This window comes from Euprymna scolopes, chromosome 7 (genome assembly GCF_053919585.1).
Source record: "Euprymna scolopes isolate OS-2025 chromosome 7, ASM5391958v1, whole genome shotgun sequence".
Classification (NCBI taxonomy): domain Eukaryota; kingdom Metazoa; phylum Mollusca; class Cephalopoda; order Sepiida; family Sepiolidae; genus Euprymna; species Euprymna scolopes.
Genome location: NC_136488.1, coordinates 115,670,377 through 115,686,882, shown reverse-complemented (window position 1 = coordinate 115,686,882; position 16,506 = coordinate 115,670,377). Strand labels below are relative to the sequence as shown.

General features: G+C 33.4%; 1 protein-coding gene across 1 annotated transcript in view; it reads left to right on the top strand.

The window, feature by feature from the left end:
* LOC145279899 (apicoplast pyruvate carrier 1-like) overlaps positions 1–16,506 on the top strand; it is a 119,035-nt gene that overhangs the window by 95,381 nt on the left and 7,148 nt on the right. The window contains exons 7-10 of the mRNA XM_080131431.1: positions 6,604–6,736; positions 8,577–8,699; positions 11,241–11,450; positions 13,088–13,187. Coding sequence (XP_079987557.1) covers positions 6,604–6,736; positions 8,577–8,699; positions 11,241–11,450; positions 13,088–13,187 — 566 coding nt within the window. The remainder of the gene's footprint in view (positions 1–6,603; positions 6,737–8,576; positions 8,700–11,240; positions 11,451–13,087; positions 13,188–16,506) is intronic.

Sequence of the window (16,506 nt, the reverse complement as noted above, 5' to 3'; positions counted from 1 at the left end):
GATTACCGTAAAAACCCTGTAAAATGTGTATACATTTTCGCAAATATAAAAATCCACTGATAAGTGTGAGTTATAGGTTTTAGTTTTACTGGTTGTTTAAAATCAATAAATATTTATCATTTCATCATTAATACGAACCGAAGAAAATTAAGTTTTAAACAAAAACATAAAAACGATAAAAAGAATCGTTTTAGGTATCGGAAAATGGGCACGAGTTTTTCGGATTCTGATACCGATTTCGATGCCCCCAAAAGTTGTGATTCCCGATTCAGATTAATCGTCCTGACATTAATATATATATGTGTGTGTGTGTGTGTGTGTGTGTGTGTGTGTGTGTGTGTGTGAGAGAGTGTTTGTGTGTGTGTGTGTGTGTGTGTAATATTTGAATATTTACAGCTGATTTGTAAATTTACGAAAACAAATGAGCAGTTTAAGGTGGAAACATACCCCCTTTTTTTAAGTCTCAACTAGAAACGCGTTCCAAGATAATGAACAGATTCACGACTGCTACCAGAAACGTTCCCACTTACACCGGAAATAGGAGACTATCATACACTTTGGATAATTAACAAACATTAGAAGTCGCTTTATTGTTTAAATGAACTACAAATCAATATCGGCAAGACTTTCACACTAAATATTTAGTGAACAATTATGCTCAGCAAATACATCCTTACAACCCGACGAATGAATTACGAATGTCTTTTAAAAACCATAAAAAAACTTTCTCTCTTTAATCATTTCCTGTCTGTCTTTTTAATTATTAGTATAGCAACTAATAAAATGTTTCCCTGAAAACATATCTCCCCGCACGCAATAAAAACATAATAACAATTCCACTATTAAAACCATTTCATACAATTAAAAACAAATGAAAAAAAAAAATATATACAATTACATTGTATTTTTAATGCAATCTCATAAGCGTTGGGGTAAATTTTCAGATTAGGTCCACCTCCACAATTTTCTTTTAAATGACGACTTTTAACGGTTTTCGACTATGCTGAATACGAAGATCCCATTGAAATTTTGCAGAAATAAACAGTTATCGAGATATAAAAAGTTGTATTATGCATTGTATTATTTGGCGGCCATCTTTTTACGCGCGTGCGCGCCATAAACAAATCTACTAATGTATGACTGACACTACCCCCTACCGGAAACACTTTTCTGGGATTCCACTTAGCGGAAAAATCCACTTTTCTGAAACTGAGAATGTCTCCCCTCCCCCCCAAAAAATGGTGCCCTCAAAACTAAAAAAAAAAAATTTTTTTTAAGTTTTTGAAAACAAATAAATTTAATGACTTTTAAGGGGGTTCTCTTTCTCGTTATGAAGTTCTACTTCATTGCTCTCTGACTTACGGTCCAATTTCTTTCCCGACGTGTCACGTAATTAGAACCCCCTCTTATTAGTCATTAAATTTATTTTTGTTCAACATTCTGTTAGGATGATACTTAAGTCTGTAGTCTATGATAATCGTCGGAAAAAAAAATTTAGGAAAAAGGTGAAAAACGCGGATTTTTAAGGGGTAGGCAATATTGTACAGGTCCGCCAAAAATCCACTTTTCTGAGACTGAGACTGCCCCTCCACCAAAGAATTGATCATTTTTTTTTTGTCTTTATATCTCGATAACGACTTGCGTCTGCAAAATTTCAGTGTGATTTTCGTATTCAGCATAGTTGAAAACCTATAAAAGTCGTCATTTAAAGAAAATTGTGGTAAATAAAATAAAAGAACATTCAAATTCAACACTCACCTTTAAAATTACTTTTATTGGTTTCGGGTATGTTGAAAACGAATATCACATGTAGATGATCGTTTCTCCATTCGTTGGGCCCTGTCAGAGCGACCACGAAATTCCGTTTGGAAATTCTCTCAATGCCCCCCCCCCCGCACACACGGCTCCAAAAATAAACACGCTTTGGCGCTTGGTACTGAAGCGAAGCGCACTATAAACAAATGTATTTCTCCGTGACAAACAATCCACAAATTTCTATAAAGTTGTGACTTAATCTCGTTTTCGACTATGCTGAAGACGAAAATCTCATTTAAACTTTATATAAAAAAGTAGTTTGCGAGATATAAAGACCTGTATTATAGAATTTCAGATGGTCACGCATGCGCACAAAAATATCTGACGCATGCGTGCGTAAACAAGCCCGCGTAAACCAAATTCACAATCCAACGATTTTTCCGCCTGAACAGTTACATCGCTTCATACAGAATACCGCTAACACTTTCACATTTTTTTTTATAAGAATTTCATTTTTTTCTTCACTTCAAAAAATCGCAGGACATTTTTTGCACATAATTTATCATAAAAAGTTCATTTTTTGCACATATTTTATCATAAGAATTTAATTTTTTTTCTTTCATAAAAATAATCGCTGACAATGAGTTCTACCACAGAATATTGGTTAATTTCCTGATTTTTGGTGAATTTTTAAAGGGAGAGAGTCAAAATGTTTATAGATTTTGAGCACCGGCATTCATTTTGCCCGTACCTAGTCTATTCGCTAGTTTAAAGGTTTCCAAATTTCTTTTCAAATTTTGAAGGGTTACAATTCAAATATTAATAAAAAAATATATCTGATTTGTTTACGAAAAAAAAAAAACGTAATTCCTTCTGGTAGATTTAATTTCGTAAATGTAATTAATTAAAAAAAAAATTATTTTCAAGTTTTACATTACGCTCTAACATTTTTTATTTTAAATTATCGATCGTAAATTTTTTTTTTCTGTCTTTAATCTTCAAGTTAAAATATCTCTCCTTTAGAAATCAACAAAAAAAATTTTAATAAAAAATAATTTTTGTTTGTTAATTCATTTATTTTTGGTTTCTTACGCATTTTTCTGCTCGGAAAAAAAAATCTTGTTTGTTACTTATTTGCCGGTTTATTTGACCAAGATATCTTAATACCCGAAGTCCGTGGAAAGTTTAAAGGTGATATTCGTTTTCAGCATACCCGAAAACCAATAAAAGTCGTAATTTATAAGGTGAGTGTTGAGTTAGAATGTCCTTTTCTTTTATTTATCTTTCTTTTTTAAAATTTTTATTTTCTTGCAAACCTGAAATATTATTTAGTAACACAATGTGTTACTAAATTAACACATACTCAACATGAAGATGATGCTTTGGAAATTTAGAAACTATAACTGTGTAAACTGTATAAAAATGACCAATTTTTTTTTGAATTTAGGAAAATTCGTCCCCGTTTGCTAGGTAGGAAAACCGGTCTCTTATCGAATAAACAAGGGACCAGTTTTCCTACCTAGACAGAAGGGACAAGTTTTCCAGGTACGAGTTTTCCAGAGATGTGTTTTGCGGGCACCATTTTTTTTTTTTGGGGGGGGGGAGGGGGGGTCGGAGACATTCTCAGTTTCAGAAAACTGGATTTTTCCGCTAAGTGGAAGGTGGGGGTGGGGTGTGGGGGCAAACCCAGAAAAGTGTTTCCGGTAGGTGGAAGTGTCAATTATACATGAGTAGATTTGTTTATGGCGCACGCACACGCGTAAAAGATGGCCGCCAAACAATACAATGCATAATACAACTTTTTATATCTCGATAAATACTTATTTTTGCAAAATTTCAATGCGATCTTCCTATTCAGCATAGTCGAAAACCTATAAAAGTCGTCATTTAAAAGAAAATTGTGGAGGTGGACCTAATCTGAAAAAATACCGATAAGGAAATAAAAAGTGTCAACTTATGAAAAAAGATTGTATTTCATTTCTCTTATTTCTTCACCACTATCACAGTTGTCTATTATTCCAACCCGCCATTATGCTTATGAATATGTCGTCTTTATAGTTGCCCCAAAAACGGTCGAAATATCTACCGTTATTTCACCTTACGTTTTTTTTTTAATTACTAAACAAGTATATAGATCTCAGGATATTTAATCTTTGTGTCTTGTTTTAAATAAAAACTTGCTTAAATTTCTTGTATTTTAAACGAACAACATTTGAAAAATAATCTCTCTCCCTCTCTCTCCCTCCGTCTCTCTCTCTCTCTCTCTCTCTCTCTCTCTCTCTCTCTCTCTATATATATATATATATATATATATATATATATATATATATATATATATATATATATATATATATATATATATATATTCCCCAAAAGCTTTGGCCTTGATAGAGAGGAGACTAAAATTTGCTGCTATGGTTTCAAATGATCTGAAATAACAGCAAGGAGAGACTTGATTCCAAATATTTCTCATATGTTATATTTCCTCTCTTTTTGAAAATAGGGTACGATTATGAATATCTCCAGTATCAAATACGCCTTATAAACTGTGAGATTTACTTAATTTATGAAAACCATAAAACATATGAGAAATATTTTGAATCAAGTCTCCCCTTGCTGTTATTTCAGATTATTTAAAACTATAAGAGCAAGTTTTAGTCTCCCCTCCACCAAGGCCAAAGGTTTGGGGGAAATATCAGATTCATATGAAAAAATAGGAAAACAAATGACAATGATTGAAACAATATCTTTCCACCCACAAAACTCCATTTAAATTACCACTTTTATAAGTTTTCGAGGGTGCTGAAAACAAAAATAATAGTTTAAATCACAGGAAACGAGGAGTTTCAAAGATATGGAGAAATTATAGATTAAAAAATGGGGGACCACTTTTCTATATTAATTTAACGTAAAATGAGCATACACTTAAAAAATGAGCAGCCGCCTTTTTAGGCGCTGTTGTTGTTGTTGTTGTTGTTGTTGTTGGTGGTGGTGTTGTTGTTGTTGTTGTTGTTGTTGTTGTTGGCCAAATCCTAACCTCCTCATGTTATAAACGACTTTCGGAATAGGCACTTCCAACTCCTCATGGTAAGAACGGCTATCGGAATGTCAAGAACGGGCGGAGATATACAGAGAAATGTGTATAATTTAGGAGTACTATTTATCTTAATATGTAAAAAATAAAATAATAACAGCCGATAGTGGTATTGATTATTTCTATAGTTCTCAAGATAAAAGCAATAAACTAAATAAGACAGGAGGATAAAATCCGGTAGAATGGGTTAAAAAACTACAATAATAAGAATGTATAGTAGTAACAAAAAAATTCTAACGTAATTTTATTTTAAATTTTAACAAGAGTACTACGTAATTTCAAAATTGCAACACTTGTATTTTGCCCTATGTTTGCAGTGGAAAATCAGCTCACTCTTTGCATTGATTATATTCTTGGATTGAGGAGACGTTATTATCTTCACTGCCTCAAAAAGGCAGAGGTTACAATATTAAGATCTAGGGGTGTAAGATTGCGATTTACACATAATACTCTAATTAAGTGAGAAGCGAATATTCTTAGATTTAAGTTTTTTTTAATTAAAGAAGCCAAAGAAGTTTCTTGATTGCTATTATAATAAGCCCTACTCTCTATTGCATATTGAGCTTTTTATTCGGTTGGGATTAAAATTTCTATATATAAATACTGTTATTTATGTTAGTTTGAAGTTTACCATGGCGTATATCAGGTAAAAACTAAATCCCTTTGATTTCATTATATATATATTTCATTATATATATATATATATATATATATATATATATATATATATATTTCATTATATATATATATATATATATATATATATATATATATATATATATATATATATATAGACTTGTTTCTCATATACTGAATTTCACAGTAAATTTGGATGCGTCCAGGATAAATGTTTTCGCATGCTTCATTTCTTTTAAAGGAAATTTCTTTAAATAATATTCTATTGTTAAAGTGTTTTTTATTCAAGAAGTTTGAAGAAAGGCTGGTTATGTGAAACTTTTCAAACGCCATAATGCTTGAAATTGTCCTACCGGTCTTGAAACAATTGTAACTTACAATGAGATACACTTTTTGTTGCTACCAATTCCTTTTTTGAAGTCTTTGTTTTGTTAATACAGTATATATATATATATATATATATATATATATATATATATATATATATATATAAATAATGTATGTATATATATATAATGTATGTATATATATGCACATACACACATATATATATATATGCACTAGACTTTTACTTATTAAAACAGATAAAAGTTATTGGTCGTTGACTTAGAATGAATGCTTTATGCCAAATTGATGATTGAATTTGGTTAAATTTGTGCCCATTTTTGCATTAAATACTAATCTCTTTTACTCCCTAATCATCTAACGAATACCATAATACTTAGTTCAGTGCACGTCATTCTAGCAAAGAACCTTACACAATTTCAACTAGAGAGACCTAGTAGTTTTTGAGAACCTTTCTAGTGGTATTTTAATGACTAATCCTTATTAATTCCTATTAAGTCTTAACTGTGGACCAAACGAACACCAGAATACTTACTTAACTGCACCTTATAAAAAAGGCCCATACAAAATTGTAACGAGATCGGATTCGATAGTTTCCGAGAAAAGGTGGAATTCACGGGCAGAGAGACAGATAGAGGGGCAGACAGACAGACAGACAGACAGACAGAGTTGACATCTCTGTTAATACAAAACATATCTCTATTTTTTCAAATCTTGTTTTTTTTCACGAATGTTCAAAATATTAATCTTTCTTTTTTTCTTTTTGAATGCAGAACGGCATCTGTGATCAGCATTGCTCGAAATCAGACTCCATTAGCGATGTTAAAAACGAAAAGCTTTTACATGCTGTGGCTACTATTTGTTGCAAATGGCCAAAGTATGGTGCTCATCTCCACACTCTACAAGGTAATATTTTTCATGCAATTTTCTTGTATTGAATCATGCATCAGTAAGTGTAGAAATGTGATTTTTCATATGGTCATTATATATGCGTCACGTCAAACCTGCATATAGTTCACAGTAGTCCACTAAGTGGAGCAGTTATAAGTACTTAGTGTCAAATAATAAACCACGTTGTTCTCAGAAGCAGATGATCAAGTTGTTGATAAATTCCACTGGAATAAGTGCTACTCATTGAATAGCAGGATTTGTGGTAATTTTTTACTCTTCTTCAGGGGTTTGTTTATGCCAATGTATATTCACAGGGTAACCTCATGAAGAATCTTGCTCCTTATCATACACAAAATAGCTATGTTTCCCACATTGCGTGGTGCTCTGATACATGGAGTCAAATTGAGGACAACCATGAAGATCGATCAAAATGGCCCACTCTTTTGTAAACCCTTTACTTTTTGTATTTTTGAGTTAGCTGAATTATCTACATCCACAAATACATGTTATAACCAGCGATAGACTTCTCGGAAATTTATGAAGATAAAGTGATCCTCCGTCACATGGTATAAAGAAACAAATATGGACTAAAATTTTAGCAGTAAGAACTAACAAGAAAAAAGATAGCAGAACACAAATAATCAGCCCATGAAAAGGAACGAATTAGTGATGTGTAATAGACGATTGAGTATCATTTTGCCGCAGCATATTTTTACTATTGTTTTGTTTTTTAATTTATTCGTTATGAAATAAAATGACACAAATACATTCTAACATTACAATAACATAAATTGACATTTTTACAGGTCATGACCGAAAGAATAAGGAAGATTTACGTTCGTTAATTAATTCAAGGGTTCTGTTCGAAATTTCTGTCCAGGTTTTCAAGTTCAACATAAATAACTCACGTTTGAAATATGAACCCGACGGAGGTCAAAGTTTATAGTATCTAGAACATTATGAACATGACAAGATGCGAATAGTTGTTCAAGCAACCTGAATAATACAATATATCATCTTAGTTGTGGATGTTATCTCTCACCATTTTCTATTGGTAGTCAATGTTTTTTTTTCCAGCCCAGTTCGATACCTCGAGTTAAGTAGTCTATGAGCCATCATTCTTTAATGCTCCATATGGGTTTCAAAACTTAACAACAATGGCAAAATCCGGCAAGTTATGCATGTCTAGTCTGTTGGCCTATTTTAATTGTAGTAACAACGACCGTAGCTTACCAGCGGCCAGTCCGAAGAATTGTCACCAAAAACCGTTGTCATCATCACTAATGACCAATATATTAGACTCCAACAGAACAAAAGGTCATCTTTCATAATACTATGACAAAACTGAGTTCCTGCTGAAAGCTTCATCAAATGGAGGAAGTATGGAACCACTTATTACTTTGATCCCTTGATTCTTTCCATTCTGGATCATGCTCGATATCGCACATGTATAGATTAAGAGAATAAAACTAATCCTTTTCTAAAGGAAGCTCACATTCTCTGTCAGTAAATAAACAACCCTTGGCGAATTTTCCTACAAATAACCAAAAAACAACATTTCTATGAAGCCAAATATACACTTGGTAACAAAACAGAGTATTCTGTTCGGAAATGATTGATAAGCTATGCTTTTGATCTTTTTTGCAAAAGTCCACTTTACCATTCAACACGCTGATGCTGATCGTTCTTTGCGAAATTGCTTAATGCAGAACATTTATAACTTTGACTCTCGGTTTTTACTGGCAGATGCACCAATTGTAACAGACTTGGTACCAAATCAAATTGGCTATGCAATCACTGCAACTATGTCTTCTCTTTTGCTTAATATAACTTTTTTTTAACTCGAATATTTCAGGCTTATGGACAAAGTTTTATTAAAAATGACAAATTTCTTTCCTTGGTCGGCGCCTTTGCTTCAGTTTGCAATGCGGCTGGCCGAATACTTTGGGGATATGTTGCTGATAGATCATCGTTTAAGGTAAGAATATTTATGTTTTTTCACTGAATATTGCCAGTCATATACTTTGAATTATGGCGTTTTAATGTACTCAAATGAATTTGTGTTTCTGTCATCTTTTCCCTTTTATTTAAAAAACGATTCTGATTCCTGTTTCATGAGTATTATGAAAGCATGTAAAAAAAGTAGGAAAATGGCGCTTTATCTAAATGGTAAAGCGCCATTTTCCTACTTTTTCCCTGTTAGAATTTGGAATTCGGGTTTGTAACTTAGAAATAAAAAGTATAACAAGTGTCTTTGTCATAATTTAGATAACAGATCAAGCACTACGTTTTCTTTTGTAAATTCTGATTTCAATTTTATAACATAGTGACAAAAGTCGGAAGCACCTTTGTCATAATTTTGATAAGATACTGTTTTTTTCTTTTTAAATGATGACTTCAGTTTTATAACTCAGTAATACAATAATTGTCGTTTTAAATATTTCAAATTACGCGCTTTTTTCTTTAAAAAATCTGACGTCAGTAGTACAATAATATAGACAGGTGTTTTTGTCATAATTTAAACCAGGCGCAACGTTTTTCTTTTAATGCTGACTTGGAGTTTATTGTTGCGATTCAATCTTTGTGCGATACATGCAGAAAATAAAGCTGTCGCAATCGTTACAGAAATATTAAAGTTCACAAAATATATTCATACATTGTCGTGTGTTCTTCGTGCATGCACGTGTGCGGTGATCTTCCTTTACAAAGGGCATACCGCATGAAATAAAATGTATTTATACTTGTTTATGTGAAGGTAATTCCAAAAGTAAACCCTCTATTTTTAACTAAAATATTGAAGAGCTACGAAGACGGGAGTGATATAATTAAAACACGCGACCTTTTGTGCTCCAGAATTTATTTTTCTACATAGTCACCACTATTCTCAGTGCGCTCTTGTCAACGATGAACATGGGCACTCGGAGTGCGCTTTGTCATATGAGGGTCGTTCCAAAAGTAAAGCATCTTTTTTAACTCAAAGTTGAATACCCACAAAGCCGGGAGTGCAACCATTAAATGAGCGACCTTTTGTGCTCCAGAATCTAATTTTCTATATCTATATACCACTATTCTCAATGCATATTTGTCAGGAATTAAATGACGCATCTCTGCTTCTGACGCACGTCCATGACATGGGTTGCTTTTTAGAGTTTTATGCGGTCAATATCTGCAACAGAGATGAGACCGTCTGGTCATGAATACATAAGTTCAGTCATCATAACAATGCAATTTGCAATCTCCTCAGATCTAGTCGGGCGGAATAAAAATAGGAAGCATTACTTCTGGAACGCGCCTCGTACTTTCAAAATACACAAAGTCAATACAAAACTATTGGAAAACAAAAGAGGTTTATCCGCCTTGATCTTCGTTCCAAACCATTAACTAGTGTGATGGGGTAGGGAATATCGAGGGATCGATAATTGCTGTTTAATTATATCTTGTGCATTTTGTTCACACGTGTAGTGCTTCTAAATACGAATACGGCATAATCACACTGACACACTGGTTCCCACTGGATCACCGAAGCTAAGCAACGTTGAACCTGGTCAGTACTAAATGGGTGACCATTTGGGACTTTCAGGTGCTGTATGTGCTCTCCGCTTATCTCGCCATTGGTTCCAGTCGTCCTGGTTTTCTCCTTGCCACTGGATTCAAACAGTGCCGATTCAGGTGTGGTTGGGATTGCGCAACCCTTGCCTCACAATTACACGCGTTACTGCCCCTAAGGGGGTATCCTTTGTCTTTCAAGACTGAAATAGAAGCATGGGAGCTTCTAAGAAACTAATGACTTCTATCCCTCATTATCTATTTTAGTCATGCGGCATCACATTCGGTTTATCAATTGCAACAATCTAGTAATCCAATTAACCCAACTGAACTTTCATTCCTTGTTATTTTCAAGTAACCAATTGATATACTAATGGGCTTAATCGTACACTATTTAAGTAACTAAAACGCTAATATCAGGCAGTATTTTTTTCTAAACTCAAATTTCTGTTTCATAACTGAAATAATATAAAAATTCTCTTAGCAGCTGTTTAATCAAGTTCCATTTTTTTCTCATCCAGACTTCGGCTTTATAATATTACTAAAAGTATAAGAGATGTAGTGTTTCACAATTCGGATTAAGCGCTATTTTTTCTTTTTAAAATCCTGACTTCATCGCTAAATGATATGAACACTACGTTTCATTTTTTAAATTCTGACTTGATCTAAATTATGATGCAGGGGCCTTTTATCTTATTTTATTATTGTTTGATCATAACTTAAATCAAATTTTATTCTTTCTTTGAAACATTTTGAATACCGTTTTCTAACGCACTAAACGGCATGGAAGATACGATTTGCTATAATTTAGATGAACACTGTGCCTTTGTAATGCTTTACATCAGCCGTTGTTTTGTTAATGCGTACTTCGACTTTCGCTTTGTATTTAGACACGTCTCGTATTTATATTCGATGAGTGTTTCCAACGAGAAGTTCTTGTTAATTTCTTTCTTTTATTGTGTGCATCTATTAGACAGCCCAATTGTGCATTACGGCTTTGATGACGTGTCTCTTCGCAACTCTGAATCTTTCCGAATTGGGACGTGAACCAGTCTTCTTCATATGGATCTGCTTGATCTTCTTGACATTTTCCGGGAGTTTTTCTACCTTCCCCTCCGTCACGATGAAATGTTTTGGCGCAGAATATTATTCAGTCAATTATGGAATCATGTTTACTTCACAGGTGAGTATTGTTTTTAATCTCCGAGTCTTTCTGACGATTTATATTCCGTTATTTTGTGATGTAATGTTCATCTACGCAGACTGGGCAATCAATTATCGTCAAATATATTATATTTCATACTCTGCTGGCCTAATTTAACAACTCACAACGACCCACGGGGTCACGCCGACGCCATTGTTGCCAAATTCTTTTTGACACTTAATACCAGTCATCGATACGTTCTTAACAATCAGTCTGGCAGGTTGTGCCGTGCAGCATTTTCTGGCCATGCTCTGATCGGTTAATGTATTGTTCCGATCAATTCTATGTGGTCCAACTTTCCTGATCTCTTTGGAAAGAGTTTATCCACATTCGACTGAGGTTCTCCGACCGAGGAATGCCGACGGGACTCCTTAGACATTTTTTGCGGGGCTAGAATGCATTACCTCTTGTACGTTGGTCTATCTATCCCTATCTTCCGACCCTGTGTCACATCTTTCTGTGATAGGAGACAGATTTATACTTAGTTCAAACATGCTTTTGCTGAAGCCACTCACAAGTTTTTAAGATTAGTTGAAGTTTTATTATTTTTTCTTTGTCTTAATCTAAACATGAAGCAGAGTTTCTCCCACTATACGCGTTTTATATCTCGGTATCCTCATCGTTCAACTGTGTGTGAAAAATTTTGCACGTATTCACCTTCTCGCTGTCTGACTAGAAAATATATCATATCTGTTTTCTCATTTCACGCCATAGTTACACCCCAAAAGTCAATATTACGTGAATTACTTCATTTGCTTTTCTTGAACGCTTATAGAAGCAGACAATTCAAAGCCGTACTCTGCGAACATAAAATTTGTGAAACCTTACTTGACGTTTCAGTCAATATGACTACGGGTGTTTAATAAGAATAAAATGATTTTTGATCCATAAACAATCGATTATAATAAAAAAGTGAAAGCTATTAAGTATTTAAATTGATATGGATACTGCTTGAAAACTGATTTATACGGGACTGCAAAAATGACAACAATGAATAAAGATCCGCTAAAAAAAGCAACTTCTTCCAACTAGCAGCACGCACAAACATTTTATCCAGAACCTACATACACGTCAAGTTCAGCAAAATAATATGGTATTTTTTCTCCTTTTTATTGAATTTAAAGAAACAACTTGTTCAAATAACTATATTTTTATCAGAAATTTATTCAAATCACTGATTGTTCAAAACGAATTTTTTGCATAACCCGACATGTCTCGCTTTTGCTGCCTATGAAATTTTAAATACAAAATACAAATATTATAAATTACTTTCGCGTCGACCGGTGTTAGTGACAGTCATCATTGGGAACTGTTAGAATTATCTCGTTTTCTCCGATGAATGGCGCAAACACACGCGATCTTTTATAGAGCCGTTCACCCTGACGTTCATTACAATCTAGCATACCATAATTCTTAATTTCAATGCGTGGCCCAAGATGTTATTTCCTGTGTGTTAATCCAAAAATGAACTCTTCGTTCTTTAACTCATAGAGGTCAACATTTCTTTTACTTCTTCAAAAAGGTACATCATACAAAGTTATTAAAAAATTGTCGATTGTTGTATAAATGTTTTTTTTTTAAATTATTATTATTTTTTATTTTTTTTTTTTTTTGAGGCGGTAACTGCAGTGATTGGTGCATTACTAGCACAGTCGTTACGGATGTCAATTGGTTGGCATGGAATGTTTTTCTTGGCTTCAGGAATCTCTGCTCTTGGTAAGACCCTTCGATAATATCTTTTATATATCTTATACATGTTTAGTCCATTGGTAATTAACAGAAGCACACAGCTTGGTTTAGAGAAAATGAAAATCAATAGAATATTAGCAAACATCCAAATTTCGAATTTTCCTTCTCCTCCTTTTTTTTTCTCCATTTTTTTCATATCCTCCATATTTTTCTGCGTTTCTTATTTATCAAGCGTTTTATTATTTTTACTTTCCCCGTTACCCCGCGTAAAGCTGATTAGTAGCAATCACTTTTACCATCTCTCCAAACTTTCATATGGGAACTAGTTGTATGCATTGTATATACGTTTTTGTGTGCACAGCAATTTTTTCTTATTTTGCTGAAGATATGAATAAAAATATAAAAAACACTTGATTTTCAACAAGTTATAATGCATTTCTGATCTACAAGTGAAAAAGAAAATTGATTTCTTTATTCATTTTCAATCGTTAAGGATACATTTGAAAGATAAATAAATCTACATCGAAATTATCCCAGTGTTATACATATGAATAAATTATATATATATGAATAAATTATATATATACATATATATATGAATAAATTATACACACACACACACATATATATATATATGATAAATTGTACATATATATATTATATATAACATTTTATTATTTATATAATTTAAATTATATCTTTTATTCATATATATGTTTCATTTTTTTATTACCGTTTTATCTGTTTGGTTACATATGTTTCGAATGTTGGACCATGTTTACGATCCAACAGCCTCGTCAGACCTTACAGAAAACGAATAGGTTTAAATTAAGGCTGGACAATCGAAAAGTGGGGATGACTTTCGAAAATATCGGCGAAAATAGCGACCGCTCCCTGTAGAAAGTGCCTAGTTGAGGGTGAAGAAATTAATGCTTTTGGCCATTTTTTCGGTATTTGTCATCTGAAGGGTCGAGCTTCAAAACGATACTGATCTTGGTAAAATCCGTCACCCCTGTCGAATGTTTTAGGCAGACATGCAAACATACATACATACATTTATATATTGGTAGCTCAAATTTTCGACCCAAACCAATTAAAAATTTTGCTCTATCTTTGAATACCCTTTATGTAAAATTTCAAATGTTTAGACCAGAAATTGTCTGAGTAATTTGGTAGAGACCGCAGAGGTCAAATTCTTTTTAACTTTGACCCCTATTATGACCCTTGAACATTTATTGTTTTGGGCTCAAATCAAGTTATTAAGTTAGACCCATGTCCAAGGAACCTATATCTAAAATTTCATTGGCGGAGGAGTTTCGTAGAGTTCTCAAAGATCATATAGTTGAACTTTGACGCCTTAATAGCCAAATTTCTGGCCGAAAACGGATTACAAAGATTTTCCTAAATCTCAATACCCTGTATATCAAATTTCTAGTCTGTAGACTGAAAATTGACAGAGTTATTGCGTAGGGAAATGTACACAGACAGACAGACAGACAGACACATGATTTCGTTTCGTTCGGATTTACAACGAAGTTATGAATGAAATTTTCGGACCCCGACAAAAGAAGGGTGGACTTGTAAATTCACTCTTTCTGTTCATCTGTTCGCACTTTTCTCAATAAGTACGTCTTGGAAATTTTTGAAATTTTGCACAAACATTAAATATGATATGAGTAAAAAAGTAACAGAACGGATTTTCTGGGAAAACTTCGGTTGCTCCCCTAGGGGTTCCTTTCGGGTTAAAATGGCTAAAACTGACACTTTTGTGCTTATTAAAAAAATTGATGCCTTGAATTTTTATAAAAGTTTCTGAAAAGTTGTAACTAACTGATTTCTATATAATTTGTTTATCTATACTTCGCGATAACTCTTGAGTGTGCCCCAGGGGCTGTTTTATGGCTAATTCCGTTTTTGGGACTATTTTACCATATTTGTCCAAATGTTTCTGCGTATGCCAATTTAGCAGTTTTGCATAGTGCTGAACTCAAATTTAAATGTATTAAGGCCTTTGGGACTTTGGGGGCTAAATGGCGGGGGCAAATGTTGAACTTAGTCATTTTTTATGCTCTGTTCACAGTGCACTCACGGGGAACCATGCCTGCTTCAATTTTTGGTAATTTACATTAATGTTTCAAATATTTCAAGTGGCGAACAGCGAAGCGATAGTGAGCGGACAAAGCCACATTTTTTTTTTTTACATAAATATCTTAGCATTTTCTCATCCATCAAACTGTAAGCGTTATTTGCTTTCTATATTGGTTTTCACTCTTTTTATGTTGAGTGAAAAATATTTGTATTTCAAGCTATAATTAACAGTTCGAACAAATCATATGCCCAAAGTAGTTATTCTATTAATCGCCGTGGCAAGTTTATGCTGTTTAGTTAGTTTCGAGGCAAAAACCTCTTCCTGTGTCCGTTTCCAATCCCATCTACATTGTTTAACCTGTCTCCGTGCCGAAATCTAGCCATGTCTCAAACAACTGGTAATCCGATGCTACGAGATTTGATTAGTAAGAATAATGAAAGAGTGCTTCTAGCTATTATGTTATATTTTTTTGTTTTCAAAATAAAATTAAAATAGCATTTGCAATATGAGGTCAAGTAATAAAAAAGTGTTTGCGCGGTGGTGTTTTTTTTTTAAAGCTCCTATTGCTGCGTAAGTCCATGACGTTATAAGATTATGTGTTGTATGATAATACCGCGTGCCACCATATCATGCTGCGTTGTGAGTTGTGCATATATGTGTAATAACTAGCAGGGGTACCCGGCGTTGCTCGGATGTTTCGAGGTGTGTGCGGTTTTGAGTAAATCAAAACAAAAGAATAAAAAAGATCGTTGCCCGGGTGTTTGTTTCCGGGGTGGGGATTGTTTAATAAATAAAAAGTGATGTTAGGTAAGTAGGAAGGATCCAACCCGGAGTATTGGGGCGAAGTTGGAAAATTAAGTGTGAAAAAAAAAAAAAAACATGCAATGTTAACAACTCGGCCACCAAGAAAATCCATTTTAGGTGTTTATGAAAAAAAAAAAAAAAAAGACTACGGTAGGTCAGCGCGAATGTGAAAATATAATGTGAATTGTCCGGCATGCTAACCACTATGCCACGGAGCACTGCAACTGAGTTTAGTGATTTTAAGTAACTTAACATGAAAGAAGTGAACGGTTGTATTAAATTAAATTTTAATAGAAAAAGGTACACATTCTATAATGAAAAAGATTAGAAACTTCCCATAAGAATTTCCTATCAGAGTTTTAAAACATTGACCTGACAGGAATATGGGTGGAGTGTGGACAATACTTATGAGACTGCCATGCTGATAATTCACAGCAAAAAATAACTATAAAT